This window comes from Filicampus tigris, chromosome 16 (assembly GCF_054856515.1).
Source record: "Filicampus tigris isolate MCC_2025a chromosome 16, RoL_Ftig_1.0, whole genome shotgun sequence".
Taxonomy (NCBI): domain Eukaryota; kingdom Metazoa; phylum Chordata; class Actinopteri; order Syngnathiformes; family Syngnathidae; genus Filicampus; species Filicampus tigris.
This window is the reverse complement of record NC_141232.1, coordinates 9,963,999-9,986,591: the sequence shown is the minus strand read 5'-3', so window position 1 is coordinate 9,986,591 and position 22,593 is coordinate 9,963,999. Positions and strand designations below refer to the sequence as shown.

The 22,593-nt window shown below is 41.6% G+C and overlaps 4 protein-coding genes across 6 annotated transcripts; 2 read left to right on the top strand and 2 right to left on the bottom strand.

Moving 5' to 3' along the window:
* The first annotated feature begins 169 nt into the window (after positions 1-169).
* Positions 170-7,289, top strand: LOC147134636 (GTPase IMAP family member 8). 2 transcript variants are annotated; one of them, XM_086056131.1, is made up of 7 exons: positions 170-402; positions 527-1,048; positions 2,071-2,635; positions 3,336-3,433; positions 3,535-3,666; positions 3,880-4,470; positions 5,365-7,289. In XM_086056131.1, exons 2-7 carry the CDS (start codon positions 1,018-1,020, stop codon positions 5,436-5,438), a joined length of 1,491 nt encoding a protein of 496 aa, XP_085912257.1. In that variant the 5' UTR covers positions 170-402; positions 527-1,017; the 3' UTR covers positions 5,439-7,289. The 2 variants fall into 2 exon arrangements, with proteins under 2 accessions (XP_085912257.1, XP_085912256.1); XM_086056130.1 differs by lacking the exon at positions 170-402 and having other exon boundaries at positions 438-1,048.
* Positions 7,290-8,719: 1,430 nt separating this feature from the next.
* atf4b (activating transcription factor 4b) lies at positions 8,720-11,485 on the bottom strand. The gene is made up of 3 exons (XM_086056524.1): positions 11,298-11,485; positions 10,046-10,504; positions 8,720-9,971 (listed from the first exon to the last, which is right to left on the bottom strand). The coding sequence occupies exons 2-3, from the start codon at positions 10,398-10,400 to the stop codon at positions 9,034-9,036; spliced, it is 1,293 nt and encodes a 430-aa protein (XP_085912650.1). The 5' UTR covers positions 10,401-10,504; positions 11,298-11,485; the 3' UTR covers positions 8,720-9,033.
* A 587-nt stretch (positions 11,486-12,072) lies between these two features.
* On the bottom strand, positions 12,073-17,416 carry LOC147134634 (uncharacterized). Of its 2 annotated transcripts, XM_086056525.1 has the most exons (8): positions 17,176-17,416; positions 15,998-16,092; positions 15,555-15,686; positions 15,348-15,485; positions 14,228-14,338; positions 14,054-14,093; positions 13,736-13,790; positions 12,073-12,944 (listed from the first exon to the last, which is right to left on the bottom strand). In XM_086056525.1, exons 2-8 carry the CDS (start codon positions 16,034-16,036, stop codon positions 12,209-12,211), a joined length of 1,251 nt encoding a protein of 416 aa, XP_085912651.1. In that variant the 5' UTR covers positions 16,037-16,092; positions 17,176-17,416; the 3' UTR covers positions 12,073-12,208. The 2 variants fall into 2 exon arrangements, with proteins under 2 accessions (XP_085912651.1, XP_085912652.1); XM_086056526.1 differs by lacking the exon at positions 14,228-14,338.
* Positions 17,417-18,379: 963 nt separating this feature from the next.
* napsa (napsin A aspartic peptidase) lies at positions 18,380-22,169 on the top strand. Its single transcript, XM_086056527.1, has 9 exons — positions 18,380-18,581; positions 18,798-18,951; positions 19,635-19,758; positions 20,489-20,607; positions 20,720-20,919; positions 20,990-21,112; positions 21,186-21,330; positions 21,410-21,508; positions 21,596-22,169. The coding sequence occupies exons 1-9, from the start codon at positions 18,514-18,516 to the stop codon at positions 21,755-21,757; spliced, it is 1,194 nt and encodes a 397-aa protein (XP_085912653.1). The 5' UTR covers positions 18,380-18,513; the 3' UTR covers positions 21,758-22,169.
* The last annotated feature ends 424 nt before the right edge of the window (positions 22,170-22,593 follow it).

Here is a 22,593-nt window from a genome sequence, read left to right as displayed (position 1 = left end):
AAAAGATAAAAAAATGACTTATGCTGTTAGGCTAACGATAGGATAAATGATGGAAGAATTAAGTACGTGAACGCTATCTTGTGTCACAGGGTCAGCCCACGTACGTTTTAAACTGTAAATCGATTATTTAGGCATTTCACTGGGGTTTTAACTTCTCTTCATTGTAAATAGCTTAGAATCCTGATTCATCCATCAGAAATAATGCACGCTAAGGCATACTGCTTTCAATGTCGATAATTGTGTGCGCGTGTGTGTTATGTAACATGGCTCTTGTGCATGCATTTTACATGACCGTTAGAATTTATTCATGCGGTGTACGTCATCTGCGTCTGCGAGCGTCATGTAAACAGTTCCGTTTGTGCTTGATGCTGCAGCTGCAGGATACATTCAGCTGTAAATAAGGTGTTCTCGCTACTTGCAATTCTTGCACCACCCCCCCCCCCCCCCACTCCCTTCCCCTCTCCCTCTCTGTCTATCCGTCTTTCTATCTGTCCTCCTAACCGCAGTCTGCATCCGTTGCCCACAGATGCTGCTGCTGATGCTGCTGAGCAACAGCGTTCTCTTTTGCTTTAAATGTGATGAGACATTCTGTAATTGCTGCTACAAAGATGGACTACACGGGTACTCAGTCGTTGCTCAGTCTACTCAAATAGATAAATGAGACAAAGTGTTTGCTGACACAGCAGAGAAGTGGGATAAGAAATAGAAGAAATGACGGAAAAGATAGGGGCGAAGGGTTAAAAGATTGCCCAAAAAAAAGTGTGTGGAGGGGGTAGTTTGAATGGCAGAGGAGAGGCAGGGGTAGGCAGAGGAGGAAGACCACAGAGGGCTACGCTGCAGTAGAATGAGGGTCAGAGAGGAAGAGCACTTGAGCTGCCAGCTTTCTGCACCCTGCTTAGGATCCAACGCCACACAGTCCTCTCTCTGAAGAGGCTACGAGAGGAATCCACGGTGGAGGCAAGAAGGAGACGGAGGAGGGCGGCTGAGGAGGAGGAAGCCAGAGGTTCTACACACAAGATGGCTGCTGTGTCCTCTGCCTCTGACACTGGTAAGTGTATTTTCATCCTTTGTCGCACTCCTCCAGCTTAGATCCTCTCATTAGGTCAATTGAATTTAGGTTGGAAATTCTTGACGCTGTCATCATCACTCCTGAGAAACTGTTGCTTTAGTTTAGTCTTCATGTGTTCAGCAGCGCACAAGGAGCACGTCAGCAGCACTTAGGAGTCGGATGGCTCACTAAGCCTCGCTCTCCTCCCCGTATCACCCCCTTTATATCACCCCTGCAAAGCCATTTGCCTTTGGAATGTGTATAATTTTCAGGGTTGACATTTTATCACAACGTGTATCTTTCTTTTGTAACTTTTTATTTGGAAAATCATGTTTGTGCATATGACATGCTTCAATGGAAGGTGTCCAAGGTTCCTCCTCTCTGACCCATATTTCGTTTTGGATGTTAGGGGACAAAAAGGTGGCATGCTGAGAGGGGCGATAGGGAGGGAATGGCAAGAACTAAATTAGCCAATAAAGAAGAAGAGTTCCGAAGCGGCAAAGGAGCTCAGATAATGGAGACACATGGAGCGGAAAAGTGTTTTTGCCAAACTACTTGGGAGCAATACTTATGAAAGGAACATAACAAGAATAGAATTCCTTCAACTTTTAACACCAGCATGTGTCACCTACAAATATTTGTCTCGCCATCATGACCAGCATTAAAATACAGTAGTAGTGGGCCTAAATAATCATCAGAAATGAGGCTGAGGTTTTCTTCCTCGAAGTATATTCAATATTATCGTAAACGACTGTAACATTATGCATATTACACTTAAATATTCTTTCTATTGAAATCTATATAATATGAGCAGTCAATAAAAATTTTACCAAAATAAATGTTAAAAATCAAACAGTTCTTAATGATTTTCTATGTATTGAATTAAAAGTTAAATACAACTGAACTGTTCAAGGCGTGCTTCTTTTGCATACACCTACCTAGTGGGAGTATTCAATGCTTTGAGAATCTCTGCTCAAGGGCCCAATTTCTGTGCTCAACTACTTCTTACTGATGTCCCATAGTTTCAGCAGGGGACGCCAGGGGTCGTCACCCCCCTGAACGCCGGCTGCTGATCCTTGGGGGTCCAAAATCTGGTAAGACCTCCTCAGCCAACACCATCCTGGGAGAAGAGGTTTTTGACGCTGGTGCGGAGACTACTCACAGCAACGTGGGTCAGACGGAGATCTTCGGCCGTCGAGTCACGGTGGTTGATACGCCCCCATGGGTCATCCCCAGCGACGCAGAGGACGACACCGAAGCAGACGATAATGGAAACACTGCTGCAGAGTCGGAAAGCCTGCCGAGACCCCCGCCTAGCCTGGATAGTGAGGGGCCCTGCATGGGGGCCATCCTGTGCCCTCCTGGACCTCACGCGATCCTGCTGGTGGTGTCTGTCACGCAGCCTTTCACCGACACTGAGAGGAGAGCCGCGGAGGAGCAGCTGGGGGCTCTCGGGGGTGGTACGTGGAGATACTCCATGGTGCTCTTCACTGGAGTGGACAAGTTACAGAAGGGCGTCTTCATTGAGGAGCACATCGCAAATACAGGAGAGGCCCTGCAGTGGCTTGTGGAAAGATGTGGAAGCAGGTACACTGTGTGCTTTTTTTTTTTTTGCCATTCACCAGTGTGTCCCAGTCTTTACTTGGCTGGGCCAGACCCTGTAGGTCTACACGAATATACTGGAGCACTTTACACTAGGCTATCGATGGTTTCAACTTTGTTGTAACGGTTTACAAATTCAGCATAACTGTGACCCAATGCATTAAAGCGGAAGTCGACCCCCCCCAAAAAAAAATCTTTGCAATAATATGTTCTATGCACCTTCACTAGTCCAAGCATGGCATTCTGATTAATACTGTGTTAGAAGAATATGACTTAAGCAGCAAAATTCACCAATTTTTAGCTATCTCAGGGCCCGGCCATTTTGTCACTTTATGTCAACTGAAATTGACAACACAGTTGCTCGGGGCTCAGGTAACGACCAGCACAGCTCACCTGTTTTCTGAAGCTGAGGCATTCTTTTTTTTCTTGCCACAATCAGCTGAGTAATGAATAGGCTTTCATACCTTGCGAATAAAAGGTTCTGAAAACAATGAAAGTGTTGCACTTGAGTCACGGTAGATTTCCATGGGAGCTGAAAAAAAGATACAAATCCTGAGAAGGCAGGAAATCATTTACTTTTCAGATATCCAAGTTAAATTCATCCAAACTGGGAGCGAAACAGTAAATACAATTTCAAGCAAATGTGCCTTTTGCTCGAGCTCCATCATCCTTGTTCTTCCTGCAGGTACCATGCTTTTGATAACAGCTGGAAAGACACAGAGGACAATACACAGGTACCTGAGCTGATGGAAAAGGTGGAGGAAATGATTACTGACAATCAAGGTTTGTTGACATCTCGTGCAACATTTTTTTTTTTTTTTTTTGCTGCCTTCTGCGACATACTGCATGCGATTGCTGAATGTCTGCTGTGTGCTTTTGTGCAGGCTGGTATTTTGAGGTGAACGAGCTGATTTTGCTGGAGGAGGAGCAGGCGAGGAGAGCTTTGGAGGAGGAGAGGATGAGGATGGAGGAGCATGCTAGACAGAGAGAGCAGATGATTGGAGGTCCCCCCAGAGGTATGAGGGAACTGTTTGCATGTGTTTAATGTGTGTAAGGGAGAAATATGAGTGCACGTGGATTCCAATTCTGCCACTGGAGAGAACAAGTGTTAGTAGGGGGAAACGTAATGAGCAAATTCTACGCCATGGTGTAGGTGTGGACCCATGTTGCTTATTGTTTTTTTATTGTTTCCCCTCCTTTTTGTCTTGCTTTTGTTGATGTGTTGGCAGAGCTGAGGTTGCTGTTGTTAGGCTGGAAGGGTGTTGGAAAGAGCTCCGTGGGGAACGCCATCCTGGGCCGTCGGTTCTTTGAGTCCGGCCAGGAGACGGACCTCTGTCTCCGGAGGCAAGCTCTTGTGTCCGGTCGGCGGGTGACCATAGTCGACACCCCGGGCTGGGACTGGTTCTCCGTGCGGCGTACGCCGAAGCGCATCCGCCAGGAGTCCCAGCGTGGCGCCGCCCTCCTGCGACCTGGACCTCACACGCTGCTGCTGGTTCTCCCCGTCGTCTCCTCCCTCACCGCCAGGAAGAGGAGAACCCTCCTGGCCCACATTGAGACTCTTTTTGGCGACACCGCCTGCCTCCACACTATGGTACTGTTCAGCTGTGGGGACTGGCTGGGCCGAACACCCATTGAGGAGCACATACTCAGAGGGGGCCGGGAGCTCCAAAGACTGCTTGAGTACTGTGGAAACTATTACCATGTCTTGGACAGTAAGACCCCTGGCAAGGACAGGAGCGTCTCAAACCTCCTGGATAAGATCGAGGAGATGATCAGGGAGAACGGGGACAAGGCCTTCCTCCCTGTGCAGACCGAATGGTGTAAGTCTTTTTATTTTAACTTCGCGTCGACACTTACTTGACAATCCATAGGTACGCCTGCGTCATCTAATCACATGCAATACAAGAACTGCATCAAGAACGTTTTTTACAGGGATGATAATATTCAGTTTTGATTAACGTCGTGAGAGGTATTGATCCGATTGCAGTGCTGTAGAACTGCATTGCATCATAATGGAGTCTAATTTTCCACTCCATGATTCAATATGGTGGTGTCATCCACCATGAGTATCTACTGCCCCACATCGCACCCCTTGACCAAAAATATAGAATGAGCATCCAAGTTACTTTGGGCGCTCAATGCAGCAGACACCAAAATGAAAACATTTACGAGGAGCGTGGAGAAGACTGGCTCCTGATGTCGCTTATTGGGCCACTCCCCTTAAAGGCACACAACACACGTGTCGCTTTTGGTTCAATTACTCTTTTATCAAATCAATTTATGTCTTTATATTTTATTATGTTTATCATGTTTTTATATTCAATGCCTTTTTTTGGTGTGGCTGCTACGGATTAATGGCATTTAAATTCATTTCATTGCGGGAATTTGATTTGATATACAGTACTCAAGAATCGATGGAGTTATGATCAATACGAAGTCAAGGGACTACTGTACCTCTCCCAATCCTGTGCACGAGTGAGTCAAAAGCATTCCAAATGTTTCAGTGTGATGTCGTTGTACACCACTACAAATTACAACTACGACTAATAACCTATGAATAACGGATTGTCATTTGTAAAGACGAGACAGTTTGATGCAGCTCTTGTTTTAGTTCGCTGTCCATGAAAAGCTTATGACACTATGGTGCATTAGACTGTGTGCTGCTGTTGCCTTGTCATCAACATCGCCTAATTGAATTGTGTTGCATTTGACAGTGAGCGAGGAGAGCTCTTACTCATCCGACAACACCGAGCCCGAGGACGACTGTCGAGGGTGCCAGCTGCAGTGATTAAAGTGAAAGCTAAGCGCTCCCGCGTGCGTTCACTGTTCTCGTGAGTGTCCAAAAGGACCGAAGCTAACCTCATATGTACCTTTAGCTTCATCTAGATCGCCATTCTAGATGTTCTAGGAAATCAGAGGGGTTGACAGTGAGTTAGCTCTTTGAGAAAATCACTGACGGATGTTGGATGACGATCACTTTTGAGCACTCTTGCGGAGGAAATGTTCCATGAATATATTTCCAGGATGAGGTGCCGCAGCAAAGTCCTTTCTGTAACCCTACAGTATGTTCCATCCACACACCGTTAAGATTTAAAGTTGAAGAGTTGAGTTGAGTGAGTCTAATCCATTTCAATCACGAAGGGATTTAGTCCAAGATGACATTATCTGGAGAAGGCAGCTTGTTGTCTTTCATGTCTGCTAAAAGACTAACTGGAGGAATGTTTCCTTCTGTTACTGCACCTTTCGTTTTGAAAAGAGCGTCAACCCTCCTGTTCTTTGATTCCACCGAATCAAAGACTTGGTAGGGAAACGCTTCTACAAGAAACGAACCCATTGAACACCGAATCCAAACGCAGTTAGTGTGCCAGATGATGATAGATGAGAAATCTGCCGGGAGCGGGTGCACCCGCCAATGTTTGCTCACTCACTCCAGTACGCCTTTGCACATGAAAACGGATCGTTTTATGAGAACTGAGTGCTAATAAAATTGTAAAAATGCTTCCTTCATTAATATTTGATTTGTTTCTGCTCGGCGAGTCAGGGTTGAAGCGGTCTCTTTCTCCCTCTGGTAAAATCTGGCGCGTTCTCAGAAAAAGCTGGGTAATGCTGATTGAAATGCTGCAGGCATGGGTCACATCAAATCAAAAAGCGCCGGTTTGCAGCAACTACAGGGGAGTCTGTGCGCTTTGGTCTTAGTTATTTACTTTGATTATTTTGTGCTAGTAGATCATGATAGTCCATTAATCCAATTGAGTCATAAATATAGTCTTGTCTGTAGTGATTTCCATGGTCAAGAGGGACACAAACACTCCGGGAGCGGTTGTATAGGAAGCAACGCGCGGAGGTGCCCAGGCCGGCTGGCTCTGCTTCGTCGTTTGCGTGCGCTAATGTGTCCAGTGTGTTTGTTGACAAGCTCAACTCCGCTCTCCGTGCCTCAGCATCAAAGCGTGATAGTGGGAGGACAGCCTTGCTCCAGGGCCGTTTCCTATAGAATATGTCAAGCTTTCGCATGCTACAGAAACCACGTAACCTCATGAATCACTGGAGCTCAAAATAGGGCTACCAAGTAACTTTTTCTACGTCTAGAATAAATCTGCTATCTAAACATACAAACTATATAGCCATCTGAGGCATGTTAGAACACTGCATGCAGATAAATGAGTTCCTTGAGATTTTATGGCAATTCTCATTTCCTTCCTTCCACCTTTGAAGCCTGCTTGATAATACCCGCGAGGATATCTGGTCTGACTTCACGCCCCCGTACTTTTTACAGCTGCAAGCAGGAATAAGAAACACAAGAACATTTGCTTTAGTGACAATGTGCTTCATCTAATTATATGTAGCCTACCGCAGCACTGACAAAGCATGACTTAACAGTTTGATATGTGGATGTTTCAGTCGTTTGTTTGAATCAGGAGCGTTCCCCTGTGGCTTTATTGTATATGCAGTGTAATATTTACAGTGTAAAGTATGTTCTAATGTCGCTTTTAAGTGAAGCATTTTGCACTATGTCATTTTTGCCACTCCACTGTAGCTCAAAGTGATGTTACTACTCGCTGTGTCGTTACCCGTAATGGTGATGATCACATCATCAGCACTTTGTTCATTGTCATACAATAAAAGATACTGATATATTGTAGCGTATGCCTGGCTTTCATTTTACTGTGTGCTCTTGTTTTTAATGCAGATGAATAGGAATGCTATCAAACATTTGTGTAATGTCTCAAATAAAATTACCAAACAGAACAATGTACAGTACTCCATGTGACACACATTCATACATTTTCGTGTACACTATACTGTATACCAATTTATGTTTGGATAATAGAAGTGATTTTAGGATTTTCCCTGTACAAATGAACAAGTACATTATTATGATTGTGTTATTGAATAATACTGTAGCCTGTATCAGTCTGCGAATTACAGAAGTTCACATATAACGTGACGACCAAACCTAATGATATGATTGATTGAAGCCAAACTATCCATAAAGAAATTTAAAATCTTTATGGTTGGTGTCTACGGACATGAGGTAAACATATGTATTTGTTTATTTAAACAAATAAGATATATGTAACCACGAAAGAATTTTTGGTGACTCTGTGGTGACATCTTGAGTTTAAAAAAAGACACTGTAGATATTTAAAGTAAGCACGGGTGTTGTCATGGTCACCTGCGACGTTCACTGCAGGAAGGAGGAAGTGCTTTGCATGTTTTCATTTTGCCTATTGCAGAAATTCTTTGCACATATTCCGGATTAGGGGGATTCACTAAATTGTCCTGTAAACAATTGAGCATTTCACTTTAAGCACATGAATCAATCATGTCTATTATTCCCCCTAATTTTATAAAACTAACTTAATCTATCTAAAGTTATGTGATCTTGTCACATTACTATTTATAGCATTTTTAGCCTTTGCTACTGATCCTGGTCAATGTAACATTTTCCAATTATATATTTCAAGCATTTTGAAACAGCTTTAATTTGGGTGTGATGTGTTTCATGACTTCCTTCCTATTCATTCCTTCCCACTGGTTTGCAATAGAAAAACTCTTCCTTTGAAGGATGACCTTCATCCAACATCCCATGTTTAGAATGTAAAGCTAGTTGGTTTCTAGTTTAAGGATGAGAGCCATTCATTCGGTTCGGCACCACCTTAGTTTGGCATTACTCCAAATGTAGATCAGCTTTGCGGAGGTCAGCACCAGAATCAGCTTTTTCTTTCCTTGCTCAGGGCGAAAACCATGCTGTCTGCCTAGACCACAACAAGCATTTTTTTTTTTAAACCTGCACATGCTCAAGTGATTTAGAATTAAAGGCACATTACATTTACATTTGGTGAAAAGCATTTTGATAGTATGAGGCCAGGACTTGAGTTGGCTGTTGCAGCACACTCCAAGGAACATGCACTATTTTATGTTTTTCTACAGCAGACATCTGGTCACTCACTGTGCTTACCAAAATGTTGGCCAAATCCATTAACTTCCAAGGGTACCTTTTCAACCCAACCATTTTTCTTATTATGCACCATTTCATAATGACATGCCCCAAAAAAAAGAATCACAAAGTCACCAATTTTTGTCTTTATTTCATTTCATAATACAGATGGTTTTAGTACTGTAATACATTTAAAACCGCTTAAAAAGGCCCAACTAAAATGACAAAGGCCCAGAGGTGAGAAACATGCGAGACATGGAACATTTTGTTTAAAACAATACCAGAAGCAAATTGAATACTATTTGAAAGGAGATACTCAGCATATGCTATACTTAGAATCCAGGATATAATGTGTGCATATCATACAATTTAGAGGTTAGTTCTGCAACAGACAAAAACAGTGAGCACATCTGCTCAAACGCCTTCTTACACATCGTATCAGTGCTCAATGTCCACTTTTCAACCTTGCCAGGCGGACTTCCTCCATGAGCTCTTTGAGGTACTCAATCTCTCTCGCCATAGATTCAGCCTTCTCTTTCAGCTCTACATTCTTCCTTTCCAGCATCGAGTGCTCGGTCGACAGGGCATCGTTCTCTGCCCTTTTTTTCTGCCGGTAGCGAGTGGCTGCCGTCTTATTCTGCTCCATCTTCTTTAATTTTCTGTTCTTTGGCGCCTTCAAAGTTTCTCTTGCATCTGAACCTGGGAATGACTTTACTTTGACTGTGGGCAACGGAGGCATATATTTTGGTTTGGGGTCAGGGTATGGTCGGGCTCTGGAGGACCTTGTTGGAGGCGAGGCTGGGGGAGAGGAATGATTAACGTTGGACTGAGTGGATACAGCGGAGGGCGCACTCCCATTATCTTTAGGAGCCAGCACAAGGACAATTCGAGTTGGTGAGAGCACAAACCTTTGGACCTGAGGTACCACGGTCGCTACCACGGGCTTCACCTCATCCATGGGAACATCCACTTCACTACCTAGGTCCAGGGTGTACGCAGGGGAGGAGGGGGAGTCAACATATGGGGAGGGAGAACTTTGGGAGTCGGCAGATGTTGGTTCCGATTTGATTTCTAACTCCTCTTGGGGTTCTGGGATGGATGGGTCAGGGGAGGGAACACTGCATGCATCATTGTGGGATGCTGGTTCTGCTGAGGAGATAACTGGATCAGAACTAACTGAGGGCAAGTGAGAAATATCTGGTGAAGGAGGAGCAAGACTTGACAGAGTGGGGATTGGGAGTGAGTCGAGCTCAAGGGAGGCCAGGAAGTCATCTGGATCACTGGGAGACTCTTCAGTAGGAGTGCAGGCGCCTATCAGAGAGTCCAGGTCAAAGTCACTCAGATCCACCCTTTCAGCCATCCAATCCAGGTCACCAAACACATCTGAGGGTAAAATGGGCACCATTAGAAATGATGTTAGTCACTGTGAGTTAAATTACAAATTATAATGCGGTTACCTTTGCTGTCAGTTGAGACCATCTCAGTATCTCTCAACTGCCCGGATTGGGCCAACCAGGGGAACGGAGGAAGATCAGATGAAATCCCAGTTTTCCCCTGGAGGACAGCTGGCGGTGAACGAGGGGGAGTATAAAAGGGAGGAGGGGAGGAAGAAGACGACAGAAATGAAGAGTTGAACGGTGACACTGGTGATGCGACTCCATCTACTGAGGTTCGTCCTCCTTTGTGATGGTCCTCTTGGTCAGGGTGAAATGCAACTGAGCCCACGGCGTCAGCCATGGGAGAGGAAGGCTCCCATAGAAGGGCCTCCATGTCTTCCGGGCCAAACAGTGAGCTTGTCATCATCATGGTCATAGTGGCTGTTGTTGGTCACAAAAGGGGTACGTGACAACGATCTGGGGGTGCCAAATTCTTTGTTGCTGTCGTGTGCAGCAGTGCTGAGGTTTTCCACGTGGGACCTAGAAAAAGAGGAATACATTTGGTTACTATTACCTTGACAGACAAGTTTTGGTTATAACTCATTGCATGCGTACCAATTAAGGCTATAATGCCAGTCAAGAGTGTTAAAGTTATTTTTGTGCAAAGTGTGGTGAAAAGCAAAAAAAAACAGGAGAAGTAGGAATTAAGAAAAGCCTTCAGCTTTATTAATATTTATTCATGTATACACAACTGTGTGACTTCACAGAATAAAATGTTGAGCTGGACATTTGCAGTTAGAGCATCTTGTGTATAAATTGTGACAACACTGCCCCCATCACTGCAGCGAAAACGCTGCAAGTCACGTGTTTACAATTCTCGTGACTGTGACATCATTCGTCTCTTAAAAGGTCAAAGAGTTCCCCTCCCCCAGCCACACGAAGCCGCCATTTTAACACGAGGTAGTGAGCTTCTTCGACAACCACATAGGCACATCAAAGAAAATAAAAATAAGGTATATTATGTCCAAATGTTTTCACAACTTAACTATGGTTAATGATGGGGGGCGAATTATAGGTGTATCGAGACGGGGGAAAAAAAGAGAATTTAAAAAAACAACAAATCAAAACATTGCTCCCCAATGCCACGAGTTACGTCAGACACGGTTAGTCCTTCGTTATAACATTCATTTTGTCTGCGATTAGGAACATTTCAGAAGGACGTGTACTTGAAATGTACTAGGGTGTGTTCTACCACGACGCTGCGGATAATGGCGGCCACGCGAGGCCCAACACACGTTAACGAGGAAGTACCGATTTTTAAATGAATACTTACGACATTTTCGCTGAATTAGAAGTAATTCAGTGCACTGGTTGGATGCACTGTTTTGTTGGCTGCTGCTGGGTCGCTGCACAATTTCACACTGCCATTTCGGCAAAAATTGACCGATGTCCAGGAATGATGAACTGCTTCTTGTTGCTGTGTGGAAGGTAAAATGGCGCTCGGTGTACGGCTGCAATTTTAAAGCACTTCCACAGTGTCCTTCCGCATAACGCGTGTTAGCGATCACTCCGCCAAGGACTATATTCCGCTCTGTCAACGTATTTCCGGTTCCTTAACGTAATATAAATAAAGCTAACCACCACTTTTCTTTGTCTGATGAATACATTTATTCATAACTTATCTGTGAGCGACAAAGGAATACTGGAAAATGCAGTAGCCAGTGCAGTTTTAAAAAAAAGAAGCACAAATACGCTGTTAATATTAACTGTACAAATGCCAGAATACTACACATTGATTTTTCCATTTTAGATTTCGAGCCAAGAAATTGGCTTAAAAATTATTATTAAAAATCAAAAAGGGTAAATATTGCTTTTAACATTAACTGCACAAATGATAAAATTACAACATTTGATTGTATTTTTTTCTGGATAGTATTCAGACAGTTGAGCGCCTGTAGATTTGGAGCCATACTAAAAATTTCCACAATTAAAAACAAACAAACAAACAAACAAATAAATGAATAAATAAATAAACCAATAAATGTTTGTGTTTTAAATGCTATCCGATAAATTTGTTTTGCATTATTATTGAAATAATTAAAAATGACAACAATCTAGAATTTATTGTATTTTTCAATGACACATTTCCACAGCTTACACAAAAACAAATCAAATGAGGGAAATTTTACAAATGGGGGCATCCTAAAGTGATTGTAGTGTTTTTGTTTGTTTGTTGTTCTTATGCTACATCGATTTCCACACAAAATTCAGATAGTCAAGCTCCTCCTGAAGATTTCGAGCCAGCAGTTGAACTCTCCCTGAGAGTCTGCTCTTCATGGACTTCTTTAGCCTTTTCTGTCCATCCTTTTCCTTAAAATACTGATCCATTTCTGCAGCAAAGACATGTAGCAGCCTGTCAGAAGACATTCTACTTGTGTACACAGAGTTTCTACCATTGTTGATGTTATTTATTAAAGACTGCAATTTATGAGCAACTGTCAATGCGTCAGGCAGAGCTCCAACCTGCTGTAACCTCACAAGATTGTGCCTTTGCACCTCTTTTACCTCACAGAGGATAAAATTCAGACACTGTTCTATATCAGCAACATCCAACATGTAATTACAGACAAGTTTCTCAATCATGTTTATGTCTCCAATCTTCTTGTTGGGCTTAGAAGCACGGGCACCCATTCCTCCTGCTACTCCCACCATACCAACACCAACAGCTGTAATGGCCAGCGAGGCACCCATGGTTACGGGTGCCAAAGCGATCCCAACCACTGCGGCCACTCCTCCCACTGCACCTGTGGTGCCTCCAGCAATGCCCATAGTTTTGACCATCTTCTTCTCTTTGTCCAGAAGCATCGATATGGAATTTAAGTCTAAAATGTAGCTTTGCAGACGGTGACTGCGCCGTGTCATGAGCACGTGGAAGAGACAAAGGGCCTGCTTCGTATTCAAAGCTCTCTGATTGAAGACCCTGTAAAGTGAAAAAAAAACAAATGTTATGAAACTTGGACGCACAACAGTGAAGTGTCATTAACAAGCTTGCCAAATTTGAATGAATAAAAAAATCCCCAAGTACATGAAATCAGGTATCAAAATTGTGAAAAAGTGAGAGCTATCAGGCAATCAAGAGTCCTATAATATTTAATGTATCATTTCATTATTATTAGTAGTATTATTGTTATTACTATTATTATTATTATTAAAATTAGTTAATTAAAATGTATTTGATGTTTTATTTGTATTCAGGTAGTAAAAAATTAACTATTAGTGAAATAAACTACTTAGATTGATAAAAAAATATTATTATATACATATTATCTTAACGTCCCTGATAGTGTAGTGGTACACACGCCTGAGTTGTGTGCGGGCAGCGTGGGATCGATTCCCGCTCAGTGACAGTGTCTATGTGTGCCCTGCGACTGGCTGGTGACCCGTTCGGGGTGTAGTCTGCCTTCGCCCATTGACGGCTGGGATAGGCTCCAGCAACTCCCCGCGACCCTATATAGGATAAGCGGTTTGGAAGATGACATATTATCTTATAAATATTATATAATATAGAAATATTATAATCATTATTTTATGATTTATAAATTGGAAATTTTCACTTGCTTTTACTTTACTTTTTATTTTACCTCATCTAAAAATGACTAAGTCGATCTGTCTCTTTTTAAAATCAAATATGGCCATTGAGCACAAAAAGTTTCCTCACCCCTGATAAGTATATTTTTCCAGGGTTGATCAAATAAATTCCTCTGTGGTTACCTTATTTCCTCCTCTTTACTGAGTTCATGCAAAGATGGCGTCATGTGTGTAGTCTCTGTCAAAAATCCAGCACAATCTAAGATCAGATCCACTATCGTTTGACACATTTCTTTTGTCGTACATAAAAAACAAAGATACAAGTGTGTTTAAGTGATTCTCATATGGATACTGGAACCATTTCTTGATTTATCAGGAATACAGTAACCCCCAAATTATTCATCGTCTGGTGTGTGGATGTGTTTTAGCTGAAAATGTCACACAAAAGTTTGGGCCCTGCTGTATGTATTCCTAGGAATTAGAATATATACATGAGCCTACTTGAAACTGTTCGCAGCCATTCAACCAGCTCCTGGATCTCCTGTGAAAGAAAAAAAAATCGCTAACTGTACATTTTCTCTTATAGCTGCTGTTTTACAGGGTGTCATTGAGTGTGGAAGATTTCTGTGTTTTCTTATTTTAAAATCAATGGGGCACCAACTCATCTACACGCACTGTCTTTCTCACTGTGACATCGTTTCCTGGCAAAATTTCCAGGTATAGAGCCTCTTCTATTTCCATATACATGGGCTCATCTGGCGACATTTGAGTTGGGAGGGGTATGATCTGTTGATGACAAAAGAAAATGATGTGTGCTATATTAAAATCAGGGAATAACATGTCTTACGATTATAGTATTATAGCACTGATAACTCTGTCGTAAATTGTACTACTTTGTAAATAACAATATTTTAATAACAATTTGATAAGGGTTAGTTCCGTGCTGTGGTAGTTGTTTTAGAAATCATTTGGTGGAATAAGCTGTATTAAAAGTATATTGCTATCTATGCCTTGGGAGTCTACAGTGTAATATGCAATAAATAATTATTCATCATGTTATTAAAGTGCATACCTGCAGGACACATTTTAAATATGTGCATCAATAAAACAAACTTAATAGACCAACTACTATCAACTTATGAGGTATGTCAGAAAAGTAACAAAAGATATCATTTAGTATTCTCCTTCAGTGTATGCCAGACGATCAACCAACATTTTACAAAGAGATCCTGTGATGTTTGCTTCTTTCGGTGCAAGGGAAGAAGTGAGTGTTGTGGCGTGACAAGTCGAAAAGAACGATGACGTGCTGAGGCGACCGCCCCACTCCCAACTTTTAAAAGAAAATAATTCCTATGGCATTCAGGGCTACACATGGTACTGTATGTTTAACTGGCATTAGGATTATAATAGAGTCTTTGGAAAAAAAATCTCCCCAGACTCCAGAAATTGGAGAATCAATCCTTGGCCTCGTCACAGGACTAGAAACAATTTGTTTTGCTATTTTCCCCACACATCTTCCTCAGTATTATTGCGCATTCCTCAATGACGTTCAAGTCTGGCCTTCCTGAGGATGAGAGGATCACATTAGACCCATCCTCCTTAACTACAAGCAGCATCTCATTATCTGTCTTGAATAGAGAAAGCTGGCTGGGAAATGACGTTGACCTTGATCTTCAGGTTGAACGGTTTCAGGTGGCTGAAATTCGACAATACAGCAATCTGGCGATAGGGCATTTGTTCTGTCGGTGTAAACGGAACAAAAGCTGTGACGCATGTGGGGGGCGTTTTCACTCACCTTATCTTGTTTGGGTAGGGATGACTGGCACTTCTCAGCTGTGTGCTGAGCTGAGCTTTGCCTGGTATTGACGTTGGGTAGAGAGGGTCGAGGTGGAGGTGGCCGAGGAGGTGGTTCTCTATCATAGATACCTGCAGACTGGAGCAAATAATAAAGCTTTTTGAGATAATGTGATGATGACAAATGAAGGAAAAATGTATTTGATACCTTTGTAGGAGCCTTTGTAATGGAAGCTTCATTTACTACCATTTTGGGATTAATGGCATCCACATAAATGCCCGTTGGTGGCTCTGGAGGTGGACGAACAGGACGAAACCTCTTGTAGTCGGCATAGTTGTTCTTTGGGGAAGTCGAAGATGAACAAAATCAACTAGACAATGATACATACTGAACAATTGCACAACAGCATCAAGAGCTCAGAAATCAATATTTCTTATTATTTATTGCTGGTTTTTGGAGAAGGTACAAGCCACATTTAGAACTCTGACAGAGCATCCTGGCAACAAGCAACTCATAGAATAAACTGAAGCTAATGTCCAATTCACAAATAACAGTAACAAAAAATACTTTAATAAAAAAAAAAACAATACTACTACTGTGATTTCTTGTGTTTGTTTCATTTTACGACTGTTACAGTATTAGTTCATTACCACTGGTACTGCAGCATGTGGAATGACTGCGGACATCATCTTTGTTGATTAGTGCGTGGACAGGGTGTGTTACAGCACGCGGACTCTATCTTGCGCTGCAAAGGTTAACAAATGACAAAACATAACATATTAAAATGAAATGACCCTTGTTACTTTTCATTGCTATCAATGTATGTGTCATTACCATTACAATGTATTTTTATTTGGACTTTTAACATATTGTTCCTATCTGTATGAAGTACTGTCCTACACTGTAATGTGGCCTATTATACAATCTGTGATCTGATCTGACTCTGTAAGTACATTTGAATGCAGGGACTTGTACCTGTCATCATTTGTCGCCAACTGTTGCATGACAGAATCATTTTGAAGGAATTCAATAGAATTACGAAACAAGGAATTTCTTTTTTTTTTTACAGATATGTAGCCTCCAGATGTCACACCCAGGTACTGTACTTCCCCTTTTGTCACTGAATGAAAACGTTTATTTTTCATTTAGCTGACATTTGTATTCAGCAAATGATTACACTTTTAAAGATTCTAAGGTGGGCCAACTTAGAATTTGATTTCGATTCTTTAGATTTACGCCTGATTACTTTTTTGAGAATCTTGCTGTTTTGCAAGCGTTTTCTAGCACCAGGAACGGTGCTTACTGCAAGTGTTCTGTCATGGGAAAATGGCAGCAGCAGTCTCTCCTCAATCTTATCAATCACAACAAAACATGATGGTTTCATGCTATTTTTACAATGCTGCAAAACCAGTATTGGTCATATCATAGAGTCTCATTCTGTAGTTACACATTCTCATGAGTTTGAGTGGCAGCACTAAGAAACAGGATTATGGTACTATATACATACATACATATGTTGTGAAAGCGCTGGATAAATAAAGAGGATTATGGTAATACATACATACATACATATGTTGTGGAAGCGCTGGATAAATAAGGATGAGTACGGTTGACAGTGTTGTTTAAAGCATGGAAAAGCTTTCTTTTACAAGAATTGTTTTTTCCCACAGCATTTTGCAATTTTTCTTTGTTATTCTGTTTACATGTAATAAGGCTTTCATTCACACAACAAAAGACAAAAAACAGCAATTTAAATAGATGTATTCTTAATTGAATCCATGCCCTCGAAAACATTTGCTCTGCAATAAAATTGCAAGTTTATGCTTACCGTTCCCTTTTTCAGTCCATGATGTAGTCACATTTTGTCCTTGATTATGGATTCAGCATCAATAGTCATCAAATTCACTCTGTGCTCTGTTTGCCTTTCCAATACTGTCTGGAGTCATTAAGTCTGCATACTTCATATCTCAGCGTCACAGGTGGGCGGATACAGACAAAAAAAATCTTGAACTCATCCAAACACACACGCACATGTGCTTGCCCACGCACACACAGACACACACACATACAGACCCCTTGATTTAGTGACCCTGATACATATATATATATATATATATATATATATATATAGATATATATATATATATATATATATCTATATATATATATATAGATAGATAGATAGATAGATAGATAGATAGATAGATAGATAGATATAATATCTATATATGTGTGTATATATGTGTATGTGGGTGTGGTTGTGTGTGTGTGTATATATAACATCATTTTAAAGTGCTTGATAAATAAAACTGAGTTGAGTTAAATTGAGTTGAGTTGAGTTGAGTTGAGTTGCGTTTTTTTTAATCTTGAACTGAACTTGGTGGCCAGGAAGCATTAGCATGTGTGTTTTATCATATTGTTAGTGTTTTATAACAGCCACAGCAATAGTTAATAGTTGGTTTGTGCAAACGTGAAGCCCCAATCCATGCCATAGCTGCCAAGTTGGAGTTAAAAAGAAAAAAGGTTGTCCTCCTCACTTTTCCACCTTTCCATGTGTGAAGTGTGGAGTTCTCATAGTTCTCAGTTTTGGCAAATGTTTACAGCAATTACAGTATTATATATAATTCTCTAAATTGGCAAATTCACTTTATTTGTAAATGCTCCTCCATTGGCAGAAAGTACATGATTGACCTGTACCTATTTTTCGTATCATTATCGTCCAACAAGGGCCGTGCATACATTTAATGTGACTCATGGGTCCCGTCTTTAATACCTAAACAACAAAGCAATTGACAGCAATCAACAACCTAGGCCCATGCATACATACCACATTTCTATTTTGTATGCCTGCATAAATTTAATATTTAACCTTGAGTCAACTGTCGTTTCCGAATGCAGTTTCATGCGTGCCTTATCACTCCTAAATCACGGTACCACTCGTGACCAGTCTTTGTATCAGTGTAATACTGAATGATTGACATCTGCCTCGACCAATAGAAACAACTTTTATATTAATTTCCTCCAATGTGAGCCTCTTGTCGAAGATAACCTAGTAAACTCGGACTATGCAGAAGCCTCTTCTTTCAACACATTCGTCAGTTGGTTCGTTCTAAAGAATTTAAACTTGCGGAAAACACAAAAAATATACTTTTCTTCCGGGACAGAAATGACACGCCTGGAGATTTTCTACTTTGTCGGGGCGTTGCTTGTGACAGACTGCATCGCAATTATAAGGTAATTAAATACAATAGCATGATGAGGTAGACGTTTTGCTCTGCGGATATTACAAGAATATAATAATAATTAGAGAGTGAACGCTTCTGCAGTGTTATCATCATTAAGTGTTCCACAATGAAGCGAGTTATTTTTATTTTTTGTTTCGTTTTACCAAATGAACCCGGAAGAACGAAGCCGTACAGTCCGTCCACAGTTGTTTGTTGTTGTTTTCAGAGTTCCCCTTTATAAGACCAGAAGCCTTCGCCGTATCATTGGCGATAATGGGATGTCTCTGGATCAAATTCGGGCTTTGACGAAGTCGAGCGGATCTCCGGACAGCGCTCCCTCCCCAGAATTACCCGTGGAGAGGCTGACTAACTTCATGGATGTGAGTACCACTAGCCTACTCCACATAGTGTCATGTCAATGTCATCAACTTGCACGTTTGCAAGTAGAAAAATGTCGCCACACCTGTTTCACTTGAAGCCTGACATAATGCGACAATGCCCCACCCTATTTGTATCTAGAAATAAAACGTCCAAAAACTGTATTATATAGTTTAACTATTGGGATAATGTGAGGACAGTATTGCTTGACTAATGTTAAAAGCAAATGTGAAAAATGTTGGGTGCAACAAAAGACCTACCAGCAAATATGATTCTGGTTGCTTTTAGGCTGGCAAAAGCGGGTCACAACTCATTCTTGGAGCTGTCAACTTCCAACAATTTTCTTACATGGGGCATTGGGTGGGGAATATCTTGCTTCTCTGAACTTGTTCCCGTTAATGTTCCGTGGTTCACGTTCCTCCGTGTTACTGCCTTTGGCATTTTTTTCCTCCGCTACATGACCCCGAGATCTCAGTAGCAGTTGATTTGTATCTGTTTTATGGAGTAAAAGTAAGGCTGTCAGAAAAATAAATACTCAAGAACATGAAAAAGCTACTCAGTTACAGTAACGATTACAAGGACCTTTCTATCTTAAAGGTCACACATGCCAAATTTCTAACATCTGTTGTTAAAAGTTGCATGTACTCAAGATTAACTTTCTTCTGATGTCACGTTGTGTCTTGAGGCCCAATACTTTGGGACAGTCAGTATCGGCTCCCCACCTCAGGACTTCACGGTGCTGTTCGATACTGGATCCTCCAACCTCTGGGTGCCCTCCATTCACTGCTCATTCTTCAATGTCGCCTGCTGTGAGTATCTTAGGCTGGATTTACACTGCAGGTCCGACCACCCGATTCCAATTTAATGCCTGAGATCAGATTTGTCACGGTACACATTCACTGAAAGGCCAATGCACATAAATAATATAAAGTGTCAACACCAGGCAGTGACAACATATAATTAAAAAATATACCTTAATGAAACGCATATTTAAACATTACATATGTTTGTTTTTATAGGCCTTTTTTATTATCTTGTTTTTTTTCCTCTTTACCATACGTGACTCATATTCAAATTGTGTTATTTGAACAATGTTCTGTTATTACAATCTAACTTGTTAGTGTGCAGCATTAAGCAACAATGACGTTTAACTAATGCCAACAACATTTTTCAAGAGACAGATGTCAACAAAAACTTTCAAGAGGCAGAAGACATTTTTGAGATTTTCTCACCCAACACTTCAATCTCAAGTGACAAAATTTAGACATGTGCACTCTGCAGGTATTGTTTGTCTTTATGTTGCCTGTGATTGGCAATGTACCCCGTCCGCCTCTCGCCCAAAGCCAGCGGAGAGAGGCTCCATCCCACCTGTGACCCTCGCGACAATCTGTATTACACAATTGGGATGGATGCAAAGCAAAGGCAGTGATTCAGTTGATTACATTTCAAATGATAAGCAGCTACACACATTTTTGCCTGCGGCTTTAATTTCCATGAAAATGTTTTCCTTGAACCTTTTGACCCACCGCCTCTCACCAGGGCTTCATCATCGCTACAACTCAAAGAAGTCGAGTACGTACGTTCAGAATGGTACTGGCTTTTCCATCAGATATGGCAGAGGCAGCTTGTCCGGTTTTATCAGTGGAGACACAGTCACTGTGAGTTCTTAACCATTATGCACTGTAACTCCATCCCTTGACTACATTCCACAATTGTGTCGGCCACGCGATCAGACAAAGGTCTTTTCTTTGCGTTTTCTCCGCTTTACAGATAGCAGGTTTGTCAGTGCCTGGACAACAGTTTGGTGAAGCAGTGAAGCAGCCTGGCATCACATTTTCCGTGGCCCGCTTTGACGGGGTCCTGGGAATGGCCTACCCGTCCATATCAGTTGCCAACGTCACCCCGGTGTTTGATACTGCCATAGCGGCCAAGCTGCTGCCACAAAACGTCTTCTCCTTTTACATAAGCAGGTTGTAACGATGGCGATCAAGATAAATGACGTGTTGATACGGTTGTGTAACTCTGGCTTTTGCTTGACAGAGACCCGGCAGCAGCAGTGGGAGGAGAGCTGATGCTGGGCGGGTCTGATCCGCAGCACTACACTGGGGACCTGCACTATGTCGACGTCACGCGCAAGGCCTACTGGCAGATTGAGATGAATGAGTGAGAACAAACCTCGTGTGGAGTCATTATTACAGGGACGGTTTTGTATTTTCTGTTTCGTCTGTTTGCTCAGAGTTGATGTGGGCAACCAGCTGACTCTTTGCAAAGCGGGATGCCAGGCTATTGTTGACACAGGGACATCCCTGATGGTTGGCCCCGTGGAGGAAATCAGAGCGCTGCACAAAGCCATCGGCGCGCTGCCCCTGCTGATGGGAGAGGTGCAGTTCTCCGAAGTCGCATTTTATCCTCAATGTTATTCTTTTGACACATTATGTCCCCTTCTTTCTTCTTCCTTAGTACTTAATTGACTGTAAGAAGATTGACACCCTCCCTCTGATCTCCTTTAACATTGGAGGGAAGATGTTTAACCTGACTGGAGAGGATTATGTTATGAAGGTATGATTTTGTGTCCAGTTGCTGCTCAGCTAAATAGTCAATTAGCTTTGTCCCGTGACCCCTCCAATACTGTTCATTTTGACGCAGGAGTCTCAGATGGGGACTTCCATCTGTCTGTCAGGCTTCATGGCCACGGACATTCCGCCCCCTGCTGGGCCACTTTGGATCCTGGGAGATGTTTTCATCAGGAAGTACTATACTGTGTTTGACAGAAATGCTGATCGGGTGGGGTTTGCACCAGCCAAGTAGTACACTCAAGGATTAAAAAAAAAAGATACATAATTATATTGATTGCACTTGACTTTCAAGTTCACACCATGTTTTGTTACTGTAGCACTGTTTCGATTAGTGCCTGTCTATGTGCACTGAAATTTCCAGTATGTGTTACTTCTGGTTCTTATGTTGAGGCTAACGTGTAACTGAATTAGTGGGAAACAAGCCAATAAAGTATTCTTTAACTGACCAAAGAACAACTGTATGTTTGAAATAGGAATGTAAATCTTAAGATTCTATTAAAGCACAGAGAGAGTTGCAAAATTATGTTGATAGGGTTCTTGGAGGGTAAGTTCCCTTTGTGATTTTTTTTTATATCAGTTTAAAGTGAGTCTACATTTCCTTAAAAGAAAGACATCAAGACAATAAAACATATTTTTTAAATGCATTTGTCGCATTTATTTATGTCCAAAGTGATGCACTGCTCAGATCCAGAGCTGTCCTAAAAATAAAATAAAGCCGGGGATTAAAGCACAGCATGCAAGATAGCAGCACATGGCGAGCGTGAACCCCACAAGGAAGAGGTAGAAATCTACTTTGGGTTTTGACTTTAATGAACAAAACATGGCACAGTCACTCTCCCTCGTTTTTTTTTTTTTTTAAAGCATAAACTAGGTTTACAAAGGAAGACTTAATAACATGCACAGAAAGACCTATTAAGATTGTCAGTAAATCCAACGCAAAGCACTTAATGATACATACAGGTACTTGAGTCATTGCCAGTAATTCTTTGGGTTACAAATGAAATGTACAATACAAAAATATGTATCTACTTATTCCATAATTGAATATATTTTGAACTGAATGCTATG

Bases quoted from the DNA above. Each gene is read 5' to 3' on its own strand.
- LOC147134636 (XM_086056131.1), top strand. From the start codon at position 1,018: ATGGCTGCTGTGTCCTCTGCCTCTGACACTG. The intron at 1,049-2,070 runs GTAAGTGTATTT...GATGTCCCATAG, and splicing joins GTCCTCTGCCTCTGACACTG to TTTCAGCAGGGGACGCCAGG. The intron at 3,434-3,534 runs GTTTGTTGACAT...GCTTTTGTGCAG, and splicing joins AATGATTACTGACAATCAAG to GCTGGTATTTTGAGGTGAAC.
- atf4b (XM_086056524.1), bottom strand. From the start codon at position 10,400: ATGACCATGATGATGACAAGCTCACTGTTTGGCCCGGAAGACATGGAG. The intron at 9,972-10,045 runs GTAACCGCATTA...TTTTACCCTCAG, and splicing joins GGTCTCAACTGACAGCAAAG to ATGTGTTTGGTGACCTGGAT.
- LOC147134634 (XM_086056525.1), bottom strand. From the start codon at position 16,036: ATGATGTCCGCAGTCATTCCACATGCTGCAGTACCAGTG. The intron at 15,687-15,997 runs GTAATGAACTAA...ACTTCCCCAAAG, and splicing joins CACATGCTGCAGTACCAGTG to AACAACTATGCCGACTACAA. The intron at 15,486-15,554 runs GTATCAAATACA...TATTTGCTCCAG, and splicing joins TTACAAAGGCTCCTACAAAG to TCTGCAGGTATCTATGATAG.
- napsa (XM_086056527.1), top strand. From the start codon at position 18,514: ATGACACGCCTGGAGATTTTCTACTTTGTCGGGGCGTTGCTTGTGACA. The intron at 20,608-20,719 runs GTGAGTTCTTAA...TCCGCTTTACAG, and splicing joins TCAGTGGAGACACAGTCACT to ATAGCAGGTTTGTCAGTGCC. The intron at 21,331-21,409 runs GTGCAGTTCTCC...CTTCTTCCTTAG, and splicing joins TGCCCCTGCTGATGGGAGAG to TACTTAATTGACTGTAAGAA.